This window comes from Thunnus albacares, chromosome 20, assembly GCF_914725855.1.
Source record: "Thunnus albacares chromosome 20, fThuAlb1.1, whole genome shotgun sequence".
NCBI lineage: Eukaryota > Metazoa > Chordata > Actinopteri > Scombriformes > Scombridae > Thunnus > Thunnus albacares.
In genome coordinates, this window is record NC_058125.1 from 14835154 (window position 1) to 14854670 (window position 19517).

Here is a 19517-nt window from a genome sequence, read left to right on the forward strand (position 1 = left end):
TGTGTAATTTGTATGATATCCAGTGTTTTGCAGCTCAGGTTTTGACCAAACCCAAAAAGTAAGTTTCTTTGTCTTTCCCCTTTGATACTATATACAATATTTTACTGTGGTATCACATCATTATGGATTCATCTAAAGATTAAGTTATTATCTGAAAATAGTGAAAATACAATTTCCCAGAGTCTGAGCTCATGTCTTAAAATGTTGTTATGTCTGAAAAACAGCCCAAAACCCAAAGATATTCAGTTTACTATCATATATGACAAAGAAAAGCATTAAATCATCACATTTGAAAACCTAAAAACAACAAATTTAGACAATTATTCGATTATCAAAATAGTTGCCAATTCATTTTCTGTTGATCGACTAATCCTCACAACTCTATCTTAAATAAATGAAACCAAAACCAAAAGGAGGCCACATTTATAACTACAGACTATTTATTTAGTCTTTAATGGACTCTTTTCTAACAAATACTGTCAATGCGTCCAAAATCTCAGCATAAAAACACAAACATAAGAAACGTATGATCCGATTTTCACATTCTTTTACTGCGTTACATTTTCACTACGTTATACACAGATGAAAACAGAGCAAGAGGGAGAAAGGAAAAGATGATGAAGCTTCACCCACCTGCTGCTAGCAACTTTCTTCGAACCACTTCAAAAACAAGCACCACCCCCCGCACACACACACACACATAGGGCTTCAAACAACGACAGCCATTCTAAGATAGTCCATTGTCAATCTGAAGTCCAGCTCCTGAGCCTTGTGGAGGACTGCGCGTCCCGCTGCAAAAACTCCATTCCAGAGCTCCAATTACCATGAGAAAGGATGGGAACCCACCATGATTACACACACAAACACACACACTCACACAGGCACACACACACACACCAGGGAGGATGACCATGTTGACAGACAATAAAACCTGGAGCTGGACTATGGCTGCTTATTGCCCTACTGCAACAATCTCTTCCTGTTATGAGTTGATATGTGCAAGTTATATGTTTGTCTATTCCACGGTTACATCGCTAGATTTGTCAGTGTTGTGGGTAACTATAAATCCTGAACTCACGTGTTAATTTCTGTGCTTCACATGTTTATGCCCTGAGTGAAACATCATATGAGATTCACTGAACTTGGTTGAGGTTAGTTTATCACTTGTTAAAAGATGTCTAATTGCAATTTCATACTTCAGAAATGCACTTTTGGTGCTGGAAAATCTGAGAACAACCCTTTGTTTATCTGGTCATGCTTCCTCTAAAACTGCTTTTCTAATACAAACAATCATTTTTGAGACATGAGCTCCTCTTTGGCTACTGTAACATTTAGTGGAGGTTGTGCTGAATGCAGTAGGAAGGGTCTAGTCCTGTCCAGTCAATTCCAGTTCTGTGATGAATCTGTCTCATGTTTCACAATCTACTGACACTTGACTCAGCTCCTCCCCTGACAGGCTGAACTCTATCAAAATGATTATGCCTTGATTCAACATCTACTCCTCAATCCTCCCCAGTTAACTTGCACTTTGTTTTTTTTCATTTTTTAACTCTACAAAACCATCCAAGAAAACCCCAAGAGAAAGTTCTTTCTTTAAAAGATCTGTCGCTTTGTTGCACAGCTGCAGCAAAAACAGCTCTCAAATAAAACTCCTCATGTTCTCTAGACAGCATGCTGCACTAATAGCCATGCAAAGTCAAAAGTTTGCCCTGCACAGAGAGCTGTAAGGTCAGACACAATCAGCGCTGTGTGTGCTCTACTCCAAAGTTCACAGCAGAATGCACAGTTGCCCTGGCAACAAGAATAGCGGGGGCCCTCCTAGTATCAAGCCAAGTTTTGGATAGCAGGGAGTGACTTTGCTGAAATGATCACATGGACAACTCTGTGTGTGTGTGTGTGTCTGTATGTGTGTCTTTTCAGTTGGGACATGAAGCTACTTGAAAATAGGTTCATACAGTTAAATCTCCCCGACTTAAGGAATTGCCAACGCTTGCGGCATATTTACGTGACGACCTGCAAGTCATGGCTTGCAATTAATACTGGATATACAAAAAAAAATCCATGACGCTGGTAACTGGCTTAAGAAAACAATGTCAGCACAGGCAGAGTAAATATTAGCAAGACTCTTAAAGGTTGTGGCACTTTAACGTATTAACTTTGTGGGTTTTTTTCTTCTCTAAATACATTTCTGTGCACAAACTCTCAAAAAAAAGCTTATATTTACAAGCATCTCTTTCAAATATCCATTTAAATAAGCACATAGGGGCTTTTATTTGACTGTATTCTTTGCCTTTTGATTTTCTCTTGTACCACCAGCTGTCGAACAAGGTACAGGGTCACTTAAAAGATGGACATAGGGAAGCTTATTCAGTGACATACCATCCTGTTTATCTCCAAGCGACAAATGTCAAAAGGTCACATTCCAGCCTCTGGCAGAATCTCACAGCAACCTCTATGTAATGTTGTCGAGTGTTTCTGCTAATTACAGCCCACTAATCAAACCACACGACTCATTAAGAAAAGCAGGCAATGTACTGATACATGTAGCATTGAGATAGCAAAATTCTGCTGCTCTAATCATGTGTTTAGTGTCCACTGCTGGACACCAGGAGGTATAGCTTTTCTTGTTTCCAGGTGGATCAGGCTACAATTTAATTAACAAGTTGGATAAATAAGATGCGACAGTGTTGCATACCAAATGTGAGGAAGACTGTGATCTCAGGCTTCCTTGGAATTTCTCCTTTTAATAACGAACAATGTGTAATTACTTTAAGAGGCCATTGGTTTTGCATATGTGCACAGAGAGCCTTAGGAGGTACCGAAACCATTAAGTGAGAGGCCTGTTCACCAAATAAGCCGTACAGTCTTTAAGTTGATGGAGAAGAGGAGGACAATGAGTCTATTGGGTACAGGTGTGAGATACACAGTGGTGCAAAAACATAGTAAAATAAAAACTTTTCAATACTTATAATGGTCATGGATCCACATATTTAAAACACTGCAGATGATGTAAATGCTTCAGGACAAAAAATGATTTACATCTCTTTTTATAAACTTTAACTGTTGCCTAAGAGAATTTAGTTCCTGTGTGGGAAAATACTTGTTCCTTCAGTAAAAACCTGTGTGTGTGAGAACTGCCTTGAGACCACATCTGTTGTCATGTTAATTGTAGGACGAGTTAAGACAAAGATCTGCCTTTGGGCTTTATGAGTTTTCGCATAACTAAATAAGACTGAGACTTGAGTTTGAGCGCAAGAAAAAGATTTCTTTATATTCCTCAAAATACAACCCTGCATGAAATTCATTTTATTGTTGGTAAAATCTTAATGTAAACACCCTCTAACAAGACTATAAACCAAGATGGGAGGCGACTCTGTGCAACTGTAATATTCTATAAACTGAACTTGACAGACACTAACTTGATTATAAGGTTTCAGGCTTCATTCTGCTACTGTTTAAGACTGACCACAGAGGACACATACACTGTGTGTATGAGCATGTAAATAAATTTGTTCCCTAAGCTAATGTCAAGACCAACATTTGTAACCACTGTGACAGCAGCAGTGTTACCACAAATTCAAACAACTGAAGGCTGAACTTTATCATACTGTGATACACTGACAAAACTGGGGAAAATAACACTGATAACACTTTTTATGAGGCAATAGAACTTAATCACGACAGAAAAACACAACACACTCATCTGACAGGCAGTGAGGGTACAGAAGACAGAGGCTGTTGTACATACAGTGATGTGATTAGCAACTAGTTGTTCAGTGTGGTCAGCACAAATCCAAAAAAATAAAAATAAAAATCAGTGGAAGTGACACTGGTCATGGAATTTAATTGTGAGTCTCATTTATAGTCAAACTGCATCTAAACATATCTGTATTTCACACTCAAATAAGGAGTCACAACCATAAACTGGCTATGTCTTATCATGAGAAACTTATTCTGAAGGGAAAGTCGACAAGGTTAAAGATCAGAAGGCTTCATCTTTTCCCACACTTCTACAGAAAAAAACACAGATAAGAGCAGTCTATTGTTACTTATGCAGGTACCAGTAGTATCACCTCACCCTGAACTGAAGTACACAATGTTTTGAACACTGATGTGATGAAGTTACTGTGTTTGTGTGCTTGTAACAATGATGCTCCCATTTTCAGACACAAGATTTATAACTGAAGCTGAATGCGGTAAATATAAAAATAGCTACTTCCACTGTACTACAGTATGACAAAGATTTCTGTGAAACTCGACATTAACCAAAGAAATATCATAGGTTTACCATGTTCCAAATTAGCAATTTATATATATGTGTATATATTCATATAATAAATGTAGATGACATTTGTATCATTATCAGACTTAGTAAAAGAGAGAAGTAACAGGAGCGCTGCTGGTGTCCCTCAAACCACTGATGCTCATGGAGGGGAATAATATTGAAGAAGAGCGGAATAATTATTATTTCAAACTTACCTTGAGTGCCTGGACCTGGATTTTTTATGCCATTTTTTGGTCATAATTCTTCCGCACTTCTTCAACATAACTTACAGGGAGGACTCACACGTCACATGACAGTCTGACCAACAATGACTCATGCAGACTTTTGGACTAGCGGGCTGAATCATTTTTGGCCAACTGACTTTTTTGCTTGCCAGCACTGAGATAAGACGTCTTTAGGGCAACGTTGTCAGACGTTTTGAAATGTCGTCCAAAGATTTCACGTCTTAACTCCTAACCCCCCCCCCCCCCCACCCCACCTCGGTCCACGCAGCCCACCAATGGCAGTGACTGCTCCAGGATTACAGGGGAAAACACAGCATACGCTGCCTGCAGATCATAGCTGGATGACGACACATTACTTACACACACACAGACGTTCAAACACTGCAGGAGAAGACGTTTTTTAGAAGTTCAAAACTGTGCTCATAACTAGAGTTGTGTTTCTCTGAAACATTAAACAGGTTCATAGACTGTTTAGCTATCTTTTCATACAAAAAACACACTTTGCTCATGATGTTAGATATACCAACAACATGTTAGTAACAGCAGCACACACACTTATATCATCTAGAACTGTAATAGTTACATAGATGTCAGCTAAAAACATTGATTAGCAGCTGCTGTTTACTAGGCTCTATAGATTTTTTAGTCCCAGAGAGAAGTCCTCTATCTAATACTGGATTAGTGAGAACAAAAGCCTTTATACATGTGTAAGACCCGTTTCAAAAAGCCTCAGCCATCACCTCAATGTCACTGAATCACAGTGTAAGCCCAATAAGCACTACAACGGTATGGCTAATGTTTTTAGCCGTGCAATCAAATGCTTTACTCGGGGCAAAACCCTGACCGAGCTGAAACAGTTTAACAAGATTAAAGGATGACAGGACACTGCAGTAGTAAGTGTGCATATGTGTGTGTGTGTGTGTTTTGAAAAATGGCGTCATCTCTCACAATAAGCCTCCAAAGGTCTCTCCAACACACACACACACATTATCAGTCTAGTCTTGCAGAGTGAAGGAGTCAGGCCAGTGCTGGCCACCGCCTGGCACCAGACAGACCCCCGCCATCCACTCACCATGCTGACGCTAGGGATTAATACTTGGACTCCCGAAATTGGTTGTGTGGTGGGGGCCGAGTTGGACTGTGTGTGTGTGTGTGGCCATGCGTGTGTGCGTGTGTGGCTTGTGTGTATGTGTGCGTCTAGGTGACTGGGGGAGGGGTCGTGGGGCGCCACCTGCTTCTTCTCAGACACAATGAATTCAGCCAGAGAAGTGCTCTCTCTTTTTTTCGATTCCTCATGAAGACACATACACACACACCTACTTTCAGATGTTGTACTAGATTCTCTTTGTGTTTACAGACTATAACTTTTTATCCGTAAGACCAACTGAAACCCTAATCACCCCATTCCCCCATGTTTATTTTTCCTTGGAGCATTTTGTCCAAACTTTTGGACCAGTCCTCATCACAGAAATTTACTGAGGCTCAATACTTTTCGAGTACCAGTTAACATGTGTCTGTGGCAAGTATTGGAAGCTGGAGTTGAATGTTTGGTCAGATTATTAGGCTCATACTTGATCAGATGTTTCCTGGTATACAGTATATCAACTTTTCTTTAGTCTGTACTTTATTTAGGCAAAGTTCTCTAATTTGCATTGATGCACTGAGCAGATTTTCACTTTTTATTCAAATAAAGGGTTAAAACATGTTTGTGTTCCCCAAACACAGATATTGAAAAAATACTGTTTTGGTACAAGTGCCAAAACTTCTATTTAATTGGAGTCAATATCAAAATATTTTACACAGTACGCAACTCTATATTTTACAGTTTGGTAATGTTTTGCATCACCCTCTGCTTTTTAAAACATGTCTCGCAATCACAAACTCCAAACTTAGGTTAAAATAACAGATAACAGAAGTTTTCTAAGTTAACTTGAAGAGGTTCTGTAACATTCACACTGAAATGTATATAGTAAATAAAGATAAGCTTTGTATATCAAATACACTATCAGCTCCTTTGTAAGTTGAGATCCTTAACATCTTAACTTCAATCTTTGGTGTAGAAGTATTTTGTCTGAGTGTTTTAGTGTATTTCTTTCTGGAGAAAACAGCCAAGACTGTGAAAGACTGACCTTTCAGTCATGCAAGAACTGAACAGACAAGTTATGGGTGAGCATAGCATCAGTGATGCAGAGTATGGCAGCACACAGGAAAACTACAGACAGAGAGAATGAGAGAAAAAACACAAACCCACAAGACCTGTTATTCAGGTTCTTATGCCTACAAATACCTCACAGTTTCCCTTCCTGAGAGATAGGTGATACTGACACATACACACACACAAACACACACACCGGTTAAAGCAAGCACTTTCTAAGGAGGGGAGTGATAGTCTGGCCAGTCAGCACTTTGAAGCCCCCAGCATTGATTAGACGAGTGGCTCTAGAGGTCAACAATGATAAGACCCGAGACACCAAAGACTGTTGACATCCTGTTTTATCTTCTAGGGTTGCAAATGAGGACACCTTCAAACCATAGGTCCTCTTTTGTTTTTCAAGATCTGTTTAGTAAAGTGAAGTTGTACCCAAGCCTTTCATCTTATTGCGGACTGGTGTAAACCCTCTGAAAATAAGATTTAGAATTGATCTGACAGACATAAGAACCTCATGCTTTAGGAAGACAACATGTGGAGCACCTTCTCTCACATGACAACATGTCAGTGTTTACCTTGATTCTGCTTCCTGTTGGTGGCGAACTGTGACTTTCGCAGGGAGCTTGGAGCAGTCTTCCTGTAGAAGCTGTTGCGATCTAGTGAGCCAACATAAACAGGCTTGCGACCCCGTTTTGTACCTGTACTCCCAGCACTCGACTCATATCCTTTTTCCTGCTCGTCGCTGTGCCTGTATATAACGGGATCCTCAAAGGAGCGCATTTCCCTGAGCACCAGTTTCTGGTTCTGCTGCTCAACCCATTCCTCACAGTGTGTCTTGCGATCTTTTTTAGGGTATTCCTCATATCGCGAATCACTGGACATTGAACGTAAATCTCGATATCTGTCTCGGGCTTTGTAGTGGGAATGTCCTCCTTCCCTGGATTCATAGGGGTCAATCTCTGGTCGATTGTGGCGGTCTTCATTCTCGTGGTCGTAGTGGTCCACGGACCTCCACTCATAGTGCTCCTTTGCTTTGTAGTTGTCCCTCCTTCTGTGGTTGTAGTGCTCATCTCTCCTGTCATCACCTGTATCCTTGTATCTGTTGTACCGGTAGTGGTCCTTCTCCTTATAACCATGGTGCTCGTCTATTTCAGAGTCATACTGGCCCCTTCCTTTACTGGAGTAAGTTTCCTCATCCCTTCGATTATAAACATCCCTGTCTTTGTACAAATATTCTCTGCGATCATGCTGATCCTCAGCACGCCGGTCATAGTAATGGTCCTTATGTTTTCGCTCATCATAGTAGTGGTCCTCCTCTCTACGTTGGTAGTAGTCCTTTTCTCTATGACGTTTACTCTCTTTAGAGTCATAATAATCCCTGTCTTGTTCATAGTAGTGATCATTGTCCCTGTAATTGTCTCTGCGAGTATAGGTGTCCTTATGATCATAGTATTCTTCATACTCACTGTTGTAGCTGTCATGTCCTTTGAGATCATGTTTCCGGTGTTTCCGGTTTTCATAATATTGCTGTTCTCTGTCATCATAGCGTTCATCGTATTTCCTGTCATAATGATCCCTATACTTGTATTTGTCCTTATGCTCACAATCTGTGTAGTCTCTGTGACTCCTGTGACCATAGCGTTCATCATAATGGTCATTTTCTCGAACATAATTGTCCCTTCTTCTTCTATCCTCATCCAGTTGACCAGGTCCTTCTCGACTCCTGAAGTCATGGTTGTCTTTTTGTTGTGGCACTCGGCTGTAGTCCTGCTGGCTGTAATCCTCCGGGCCCTGGTAGAAACAATGTTTGCCTTTCCATTCAGATATCCTCAACTCTAGGTGACCATCTTCTGAACCAGGGTGAAAGTAAACATTCTGGCCTTGAGGCCTCTTGTCTGTGAAAGCTGCCTTGTGCCGTTCATCATACTCCCAGCTGGGTTGGTGGGAGACATTGCCCTGTATAATTTGAGCTTGGTTCTCCCATTGTACAGGCCATGGAGGTGCTACATGCACAGGAGGCGGCATTGGTCCCCCTGCAGCCACCATTGCCTGTCTATGAACAGGCATCATGCTGGCATGTACTGGCATAGGGCTGCCTGAAGCTGGAATTGGATCACCAGGACTTGCTATCATCACTGGTCCCTGTGGCTGGCCAGGAGGAATTGCTCCATACCCAGGATATCCAACCTGTTGCTGCTGAAGCTGCAGTTGCTGTAGTTGCTGAAGCTGTTGAAGATGAGCCATCCTCTCCCTCTCTTTGGCCCAACCAGCATCCCCCAACTCCTCCACACTCTTCCCTCTCCTTACCGTGGCACCAGCTGCATAGTTCCAGTCCACCGGGCCAAACATGGCTGGGTTGCCATAGACCACAGGGCTCTTCATGGTCCTTGCTGTTTAAATCAGCCGTACCTGAACTGATACGGTTTCTTGTTCAACGTGGCTTATTCTCTCTCTCCAAAATCCTGCATTCCATAACAAAGTGCTGTGGGAGACTCCACCTGTCAGGCATATTGCCTGTAACTCTCCCACTTGTTTTCTCTTCTCCACTGCCTCAGCAGGACTGCCTGGCCCCAACGCCTCCTAGCCCTCAGCATAACTGAATCGTACCCTCCCTGTAGCCATCTCAGCGAATCGTGGAAGGAGAGGGGGGTAGGGAGGGGCCTCCTTGGGTTAATGATTCAGTGGAGTCACATGAGTGGAGGATTAGCCCAAAAGCCCCTCCCATTGTTTCAATTGGCTAGTACCTCTGTTTGCAGGAAAACAGTCTGCCTGGAGAGATTTCTTTGATGGAAGATGGAGACTAACTTCACAATTTGCCTTTGAGGGGCCACAGTCTTTGGCACCAAATGCTTTTTTTCACTGCCATGAACAATCCTCCATCCTTCCTTGTATCCTGTTTCCTCTGTTTTTGCTATTTCCTGTGGTTTTCATTGCCATGTTCAACAAGTCATTAATGCTGGCTGCAGTGGCTGAAGCAATAATGCAACCCATTCCTGTCTGTGTATACAACCAGCTCTAACTTTCATATTCTAACTTCCAATGCTGGTCCAAAGGCCATGATATTTGTGGACAAACTGAAACTGTGCAAGAAACTGACCTCAGCCCTACATTTCAGGGAGGAGCAAAGCTTTTACACACAAAGATGTCCACGTGATTTTGTTTCAAACAAGTTTTCCACTTTGGAGAAATGACTGATTGAAAGAGGAGTGTGCAAAAACAAGTAAGAGGGAAAGATCTAAGTAAAGGATTTATTATACTATTTTGGTAGAGCAACTGAGTCTGGGGAGTGAAAGATACACAGCCTGATTAGAACAGAAACCTGAATAAGTAGTTGCTGGTGTGTACAATGAGCTATTGTTGAAGACTGTCCCCACTCTCTCTCTCACTAGAGACATGATCTTTTAGTGTGAGAAAAAACTCAGGCCTATTCATAAAGCTGCAGTATAATATATCCCTCCCCCCGCACTCCATGAAAGAGGCAGGCACTAAAAAAACAGGTTTAAAGGAACTGCATACATTTAAATGCACGGGATACACACAGACACACATGTGAGACAGTGTAAATTTAGCTAGCACTTGTGTGTTCTCTGAATGCCAATGTTTTTTTCATAATTTGGACTTTGCGTAAAATCCACTTCCTTATTTGATTAAACTGGCATCAAGTTAGCCCAGCTTGGACGAACCTTATCACAAACCAGGAGAGAAAACATAAAGGTGTAAAATAAACTGAAAACATGGAAACAAGCCTCTTGCTTGAAAAAAAAGCAAAGCAGCAAAGACACTTTACGTTCTATGTTTATGCAACAATATGTACTGTTACTAAATAATATTATTAGGAGAAAAATACTGAAAATCATTGTTAAGATGCACACTTTTGCAGAGAACCAGCCAAGACACATCAGATGCAGTTTCGAAAGATAAGGCTGAGCATAAAAATCTTACTTAGACATTGTTCTTTTCTTAAGTAAGACTGTTTAATTATCGGTGTTCAACATCTCAGCTTTCAGTGGCAGAACACGATCGAAACTGCTCGTTTGTGTACGTGCGTCAACTGTAGGAATGTCAAATACAGCATTCCTTTCCGTGGTTGTGTTAGCCGATGTAAATGAAGCTGTCAAATGCTTGATCAAAACTCAGCACATCTAGAGAAAGTCGTGCGATGAACAAGAATAAGGTCATATATCAAACTGTCTGCAGCCTAGAAGTCTCCAAGTTTGCAAGGCTGACTGAGGGAAACCTGAAGCTGAAACAGATCCTGAAAACAGTGTTAAATAGATCAGGCTGTGGAGTCATGGAAGCTGAGGGAGGCGTTTTAATAGTGGGTTTAAAGAATTAGAGGAGGCTGAAGGTCAAAGAGCTTAAACAAGAAAAGACGAAACAGAAAGATGTGGTACAGGCAGAAAAACCTGCATTAGTGTGTAAAAGAAAGCTGTTTATGACCACATTTCACAAATATTAACAGAGGCTTTATCAAGTTATACTGTATGTGTCATTTCATATCAGCCATTATATGATGCATTTACAAGCATACTGTGTAATACTTGGGCACAGGATATCTGCTGTAAGGCACATAGAGCATAATGTAATGTATAATAAAAGTGTTTTTTGTAACTTTGTGCCAGATTCGTCTACTGAAACTTTAACACAGCCATGCTGGGCTGGCAATAAGTCAATATTATTATCTATCAGCCTTAGGAGGAAAAGTAATATGATTAAATGATCACATCAAGCTCATAATTTTGCTGTCCAAAATTGTTTGTTGTCCAAATTATTATATGATTCTGAATAAACTGTAATCCAAATCTAGCTAAATCAGATTTATTTTCTACTACTACTTGATCTGAGCACTGCTTTTGATACAGTTGATCACAAAATTCTTTTGAATAGACTGATGAATCACATTGGACTGTCACTTCTCCAAAACCTCCAAAATAACCTGTGGGGTTCCCCAAGAATTAATTTTAGGGCCACTTCTTTTCAATCTACCCCTTGGTGATGTCATCAGGAGCCATGGCATCTCTTTCCATAGTAATGTCGATTTTATGCCGATTTTATGCCGACTTTATGCCGACTTTATGTCGTCATGTCTCCTGATGACACAGCACCAATTGAATCCCTTCTAAAATGTATTTTAGATGTTAATGGCTGGATCTCACAAAATGTTTTACAGCTCAACCAGGATAAAATTAAAATTTTAGTCATAGATTCTAAAGCTGAGAGAAAAACTCACCTCAAAAATATTTAAAATATTGCTAAAGTTTGACCATTTCTCACAGAGAGAGTAATGCATGCTTTTATATCAAGCAGGCTGGACTACTGTCATGCTCTCCTATCTGGTCTACTCAAAAAAGTTACAATTCAGCTACAGCTGATTCAGAACAGGACCAGAAGGAGAGAACACATTACACCTGTTTTAAAGTCCTTACATTGGTTGCCTGTCAGTTTCCATGTTGATTTTAAAATTCTTTTACTTGTTTTTAAAGCCCTTCGTGGTCTTGCATCGACATATATGCCTCACATACTTCACACGAAGTGTATGAACCAGTACGGTCCTCTGACACAAGTCTGTTAGTTGTTCCAAAGTGCAAAGTGCACGACTAAAATCTTTGCTGAAGCAGCTTTTATGCTCCGAGCAGCTGGAACAGCCTGCATGAGGATCTGAGAGCAGCTGGACTTAAAACCTGCCTCTTCAGCCTTTTGATTAAAATGGTTTATAGACATTATTTACTTTATTTTATTAATTTCTCTTATTGTATTTATGTTGTCAAATTTTATTCTCTGTTATTTTATTATCATTAATATTATTAAGTGTATTTTTTATCCCTCAATTTAATGTCTTTGTTTTGCTTTGTCTTTATAATCTGTTTTATCTAGTTTTTTAGCTTTTATTTCACTCTATTTTACTACTATTACTCTTATAGCTTTTAAATCTATTTTATTAGCCTACATTTTTATTTTTCTCACATGCATTGGTCTCAAATTGTTTCCTTTTGTTTTCAGCCTACACTTGTTCTGTCTTATTATCGGCTTGTCAGTCACCTGTGAAGCACTTTGAACTGCATTAACCTGTATGAAAGGTGTTATACAAATAAAGTTTGATTGATTGATTTTCAAGTGAGGAGTTTTGTCAGATGTAATTCATGGCAGAATGCAGCACATTCAGCTGATTCAATTTGATTGTTCAGTCAGGGATTGTGTATACATTAGCCATATTGTGATAGATACACTGCAAATATTGGAAAAATTCAGCCATACAAATTGCTAGAGCCATTCACACACACACACAACGCCTGGGAATAATCACACAGGATGTGAAACCTTTGTCACCCTTTTCATCCTAACACACTTTAATTCACTCGCTCAGATAGGAAAGTGTTACTTCAGAGTCTCCTCTTGTAAGTATTTTAAATTAAAACAATTAACACCAGATTCATACTGCATATATTAAGATATTTAAGATACAGCATTTAAGATATCAAAATTGATTCTGTCTGTTCTGAGTTAAAATAATACACCACTGTCAGCCTCTTTGAAGACTTTGAGCTGCACAGTGAAGTGCAGACGTAGCCCAGTGTTGAAGTTACTCCCTGCCTTGCAACAATAAGCTGCCATTGTATCTCAGAAGTCACATTTAGGAACACACCCTGCAAAAGCACAGAAGAACATTCACTCCTGTGTGTGCGAGTGTGTGTGTGTACACATGCATAGCAATAGATGACAAACACATTTCTTGCAACAAAGATCCCAAGAGCATACTTGATAAGTACACACCCTTTTGTGAGAGAAGCATTAAAAGTGAAAACAATGGGAAACTTAATATCCTACAAACATATCCTACTACAAGCTGTTGTGTCAGACTAATGTGTTAATAATTACCATATCAAACATTTTGTGAAGGGAGTGTTCTTGGCTGTTTCCCATCCTGGCGCTTAATTCTAACTATTATAAATCATGCTACTATCTTAGCCCATTTCCACATCCAAGAGTGAGGCAACTATCAAAGGACAAGAAGATGCAATCTTAGATTTCACTGTTGTGAAAGAAGGGTGAGAGGATTCCTGAACTGTGATGAGTGAATGGAAACTATGTGGTTGTATGACCCTAAGAGGCACCTGTGGCCATTGGAACCTGTTCCTGCCCTAAGGGTGATTCTTTTCATTGACAGACATAAAGACTGCCAGCAACAAGTAAGGATTTGAGTAATTTAAACGCAACAAAAACAGAAACAATTAACACTTATATGTATTTAATGATTAATAGTATAATGACAAACAAGTAAGGGAAAAGTATTAAATTAGAATACACTGGAGTCATCTAATTTATTACCTCAGCCAGATGAGCTTAGAGCAGACAAACAATAGCCTGAACTGTAACTGTTTGTGAAAGTCACAGTTCTGACTGAATCATCAGGATACTTAGTCATTAAAAGAACATGTTATCAGTGTTTCTTCAATAGGCGTGAAATGGATCTGATTCATTGATGTTAATGTAGGATGGGACAAATTTGCATTACAAAGCAGCCTGGTTGTTGCTGTGAATGGCAGTGATTAGACTGAAAGCTTCTAAACGAATGGGGAACATTTGTGGGTGTGAGTGTGTAGATAGAAAGGAAGACAGTGACGGACGTGAGTCAGTCAACTTGGCTGTCAGAAAGCTGATAAAAGTACATTCACTGCCAAGTGACAAAGAAATCAGCAGAATTATTGATGCAGAACCACTGAGGGAGAACTGAGTAATAAAGATAAAATCCAAGAACAGAAGAAAAAATGAGAAACTTTTCATAGATAAAATAACAATAACACAATGATGCAAAAATAACATAAATCTAATATAACCATGAAGCAGTCTTGCTCATTGATTTGCAGCATTGCCTCCACTGGCCTAATACACCGAGAGACATTAAAGTGACAGCTACCTGTTAATCGATCAACAGGAAATGAGTCAGCAACTAGGCTATTTTGATAACTGATTAATTGTTTGTCATTGTCATTTACCAGGCAAAATAATCACTAAAGATTTGGTGGTTCCAGGCTCTCAAATGTGAGAATTTGATGCTTTTCTTTGTCTTAACATTATAGTTAATGGGAAATATCTTTTGGGCTTTGGACTGTTGGTCAGTTTTCTGATGTTTTACAGAAGAGATTAAATTCAATCAAATAAATTAATCAATCAAAATTAAGAAAATAATCAACAGATTAATTTATATGATAATAATCATTGCAGCCCAAACAAACAGTATGGCAAAATCTCTGATAAATGATATAACAAATGTATATCATCTCTAGGTTTATATTGTCTTATCGCCCAATCCAAGAACCAGTGTTCAGGGAATATATCCTTGATGTTTTTAATGAACCAAAACCAAGACTTCATGTTCCTAACACAGTCAAAATGGTTAAAAGTGAACAACTCGTTCAACAATTCATATTTCCAACCTGCTTACCTAATACAAAGTTGAGCCCATATGGGCAAACTCAACAACTATCAATGCCCTTGAGCAAGGCACAAAGCCAACAACTGCTGCACTTGCTCAGTGAGTAGAGAATTACAGGCTACTAGCAAAAGTGATGCTGAGAAACAAACAGCATGCATGTTCAGTCAACGCAACACCGACTGTCAAATAGCAAAACAGTCCAATAAATAACCAAATGAGCACCAACCAAAACTCAGACACAACTCAAGCCTACCTGCCACTCTGTTAGATCTGGCCTCCCGAGCGAGTGCAAGCAGTGTGGAGAGGTGTGCCAGGGGCCATGTCACAGCTCGCCACAACCACACTTTGGGTCCCGCCATGCTAAGTCCTTCGCCACTACTGCAGAAATCCCCAAACCACACCCAATGTCTTCTCAATCCATTTGAAAAAGAACAGATGATGGAGGAAAAGGATGAAAGGTGCAAAGAGAGGAAACTCTGAGAAAGGCGAGAAAGGGAAGAAATGTGGATAGAGTGCCACTAAAAGAGAGAGAGAGTGGAAAAAGAGACAGAGGCCCATGTGCATTGCTTCCCCTCTCACTATGTGCAGGAATGCACCTCGTACCTAAGTGAAAAAGTGTTGGGCTGCCAAAGACAGCACCATGCTCCCAGATAGTATGAGATGGCAAAAACAAATCAATTAGCTTTGGCTGAGGGTGATCCATCAAGCCCAACAGTAGAATATGAATATTGTTGACAAATTCATTGTTCCTTGTGTTCACAATCACCAAATTAATCAATCACATGAAGAGAGAAAAAAAAATGACAGCAATCAATGACAAGGTCATTGTGTATGTTGATATTGTGTGACCATGGAATCCTAATAATTGACTTTGTTTTAGAAATCATAAAACATTTGGCTTTAAAATATTTATTTTTGGGTTACCTAGGGGTTCAGATTTTCAGAAATGTTATCCAAAGTAAAAGATGATCATGCACGTTTAAAAGGAAATCAGTCATGTTAAACGAGATGTGAAAACTGTGAATACCTCTAACACAAGTTTAGTTAAAAACTGGACAAATTTGAATGATTCAGTCATATTTGCTTTACCTTTCTAAAGTAGCATTGTACTGAGCAGGCAAAGCAAATTCCTCGACACACATACACACACACTCCACAAAGTCTGCACACACAGTTATGATAACCCTTAATTTAAATAAACAATCTTTCTTCCTCTGATCATTGTGGACAGTAAATAGGGATGTCTTGTTTGCATAGTGTACAGTAGAATTTGTCTGTGTGTGTGTGTGTGTGTGTGTGTGTGTGTGTGTGTGTGCTCAGGATTACAAGTCAAAGAGGAAATCTGATAAGCACTGATGTCTCATTTTTAGATTCCTACTATATTACATTTTGTCTTCGGCGTTGACTGCAGTCAGAACATTTTTGAGTGTATTACTTCAAGAACGGACCTGCAGGCAACACGGCCGTGAAGCATGACATCAAGGAAGAAAAATCTCTTATTTGTCCTCTGTTTGAAATTGTTTCCATCTAACCCTTCCTGCTAGCTAGCTGACTCGTAAAAGGTAAACCACAGGAAAATATCAGCATTAATGAAAGCAGGTAACGTCGGGTATCTTTGGTTTTGCTTGACTGCGTAGTTTCCTGTTTTTTCCGCAGTTTCTCAATTTCAAGTCGCCACTCAACAATTTAAAATGACAAGTTTAAAAGTCTGAATAGTTAGAATGAATAAACTTTCTGTTTAAGTCATTTGGTCTGCTCAAATCTCTGTTTTGGGAAATCCTTGAAATACTTGCAAGCTTGATCTCGGAATCAAATTCTCTCAAATTGCCGTCAGTTCTATCATGTTATCATTACCCCTTGAACATCCAATTTTGGGCCTGAGTAATGATTCATCAAACTCCCACTCCACTGCCAAACAGTCTTACCTTGCAGCTGCTGCTGTTCCAGGGCCAGCGTGTCCAGCGTATAGTTGCAGAACTCCAGATTCTCCATGACTTGCATGCGGGCTGTCTCATCCTCCTCCTCCTCCAACATGGCCCTGAGTTCCTCTGCCGTTTGTGCGTAGGCCTCCATGTCGTGCTCCACCTCTTGTAGCCGTAGCAACATCTGGTACCTCTCCTCCTCTTCCCTCTGTCTCTCACTCTCCAACTCCATCTCTCTTTCCAACTCTCTCTCTGCTTCCAGCTGGCACTGGATTTCATGTTCCTGGGCAGCTGCGAGGTCACCAAACTCAGCCTGTCCTTCTGTTATTTGATCGAGGAGGTTTGAAGTTGGCTCGTCAGGGGTGTAGAAAATGGGGCTGTTGGTAAGGGAGTCGCTAGTTGGCGGAGCAGCGTGTTGTCTCGGGCAACGGGGAGGGGGGCGTGGAGCAGGGCGGGCTGGTTTGCATGCATATGGGGCTGGAGGACGAAAGGCTCTTGGACGAGGAGGAGGAGGACGGAGGGTCCTGCGTCTCTCTAGTGAAGAAGAGGCAGAGTTCGACTGCAAGAGGTGGGACACTGGAGAATGTGAGGAGCCTCGAATGATATCACTCTCATCGCCATAGTCCAGAATAGAAAAGTGGCGCGAGATATGGGATTGCAGGTCACCTACAGAGGCACCAGAGCTCATGTTGGTATCACAATATGGAGTAGTCAAGCTTTTCTCAAATTCGAAAAGCTGCTGCGATAGCTTTGCCTCCAAGTCACCAGCTGAGGTTGCCAGGGCATCTAAGGCGATTGAACGTGTCTCAGCACTGCCCATCATCATATCTGCATCACTGACACTAGCATGTCGAGATAGCTTCTTCTGCATATGGCCCTCAACAAGGTTAATTAATGCCTGGCCAAGACTGGCACTTCTGTTATTGGTGATGGCACCATCCGCTGGCGGCCTCTGGTAGGATCTGCTGTCTTTTGACCAACCAGAGTGAGTGCTGGGAAGAGTTAGGCTATGAGTGAGTTTGGGCTGCAAAGGTCTTGTGTTACCATTAGTATAACTAGACCTATTCGTGTTAGAAGATGGGCCAATATGCTGCCTATGGCTACGTGCAGGGAGGTTGGGCCGAGGTGGGAGTCTGGGCCTTGCTGGAGGAGTGGACTTGGGTCTCTCAGGCCCTCTATGAGCTGGGGCGACAGGTCTACGTGGCTGAGAGTCAGGCCTACTACCCCTTTCTCTCTGCTCTCTGTTGTCAGTTTGTGCTCCGGTGCTTTTGTTTTCACTTTGCCACCTCTGCTCCTCAGTCCTCTCAAAGTAGTCCAGGTCCCATACTGTATGATCCTCGTATGCTTTCCATTCAGGATCATTCCCTGACCCGTTGGGACATATATGACCTGAGCTGCATTCTGAAGTACAGCTGTTCTCTTTCTCTTCTTCTGGTTCAACAACATTTGTTTCCTCTGCAGTTTTCTGCCCGTCATCTTCCATTTTCACAAAACGATGAGGGAAAATACCACGTTGCCCTCTCAGCTCCCCCTCCAGCCAACCATCTTCCAAAGTGCTTATAACACGTATGCGGTCCCCCACGTCAAAGTCCAGCTCACCTGGTTCCATGGCCCGAAACTCATACAGTGCCACTCCATAGACACCGCCCTCCTCCTCCTCCTCCTCTTCCTCTTCTTCTACTTCAGCCTCCTTCTGCTCCTCTACCTCTGTCAGGAAAATCTCCCCTTCCTCTGCACCTTCCTCCTCAGTCCCCTCTCCTGCATCATAAGGGTCCTCGTAGCTAAATTGCTGAGGGTCATTGTTCAAATACTGGCAGTCCAAAGGCTCTTGAGGAGATCGGAGGGGACCCAACAGCTCCACAAACCCCTCCGGGAAAATGCCCCTGCGGCCATCCAGCTCCCCCTGGAACCAGCCCGGCTCAGGCAGGCCTGTGATGATGATCAAGTCCCCCTCGCGGAAGTCCAGCTCCTCATTGAGCTGTGCATGGAGGCTCATAAGCGCACGGGCCTGGCCTAGGGCATACGGTGGGAGCTCTAAAGCCTGAGCCTGAGCTGAGCGCTCAGACAGCTGCCTGGAGCGCCCTGAAAGGTTCAGCTCCTTCACACATGATAAGGGGAAGAGACCACGGATGCCCAAGGCATTACAGCCACGTTGCCAGGTTTCCCCGAGGTCAATGGACCCTCCTGCCTCTCCCACAACCACATCACCTAGACAGACAGAGAACAAATTGCATTTAATATTCATATTACTGTTATGAATCTTGTTGGCACATCTTATATTCTTATTTGAAATATATTTCATTTGTCATTGTAGCAAAACAGATAAGAGGGGAGTTGTAAGTACTGAGAGAAGCACAAAGTAAAAGCTGCGATGCTTCAGGATATAAAGGTAATAAAAGCAACATAGGTTGTCATGCTGGTTGCTTTTATCAATCTACAGTATATGTATATTTTTAATACTATTCTAATCCTCTAATTCAACCAATTAGCCAAGTATGCAAAA

General features: G+C 41.2%; 1 protein-coding gene across 5 annotated transcripts in view; it reads right to left on the reverse strand.

Annotated features, from left to right (window-relative positions):
- The window catches only part of LOC122970838 (dynamin binding protein), a 51790-nt gene that overhangs the window by 11839 nt on the left and 20434 nt on the right, over nucleotides 1-19517 (reverse strand). For 4 of the 5 annotated variants that reach the window (XM_044337120.1, XM_044337123.1, XM_044337122.1 and 1 more), the window contains exon 4: nucleotides 17018-19222. In XM_044337120.1, the coding sequence (XP_044193055.1) occupies nucleotides 17018-19222 (2205 nt within the window). Of the gene's footprint in view, nucleotides 1-7233; nucleotides 9249-17017; nucleotides 19223-19517 lie in introns of those variants that run through there. The other variant, XM_044337124.1, reaches the window with a different exon arrangement.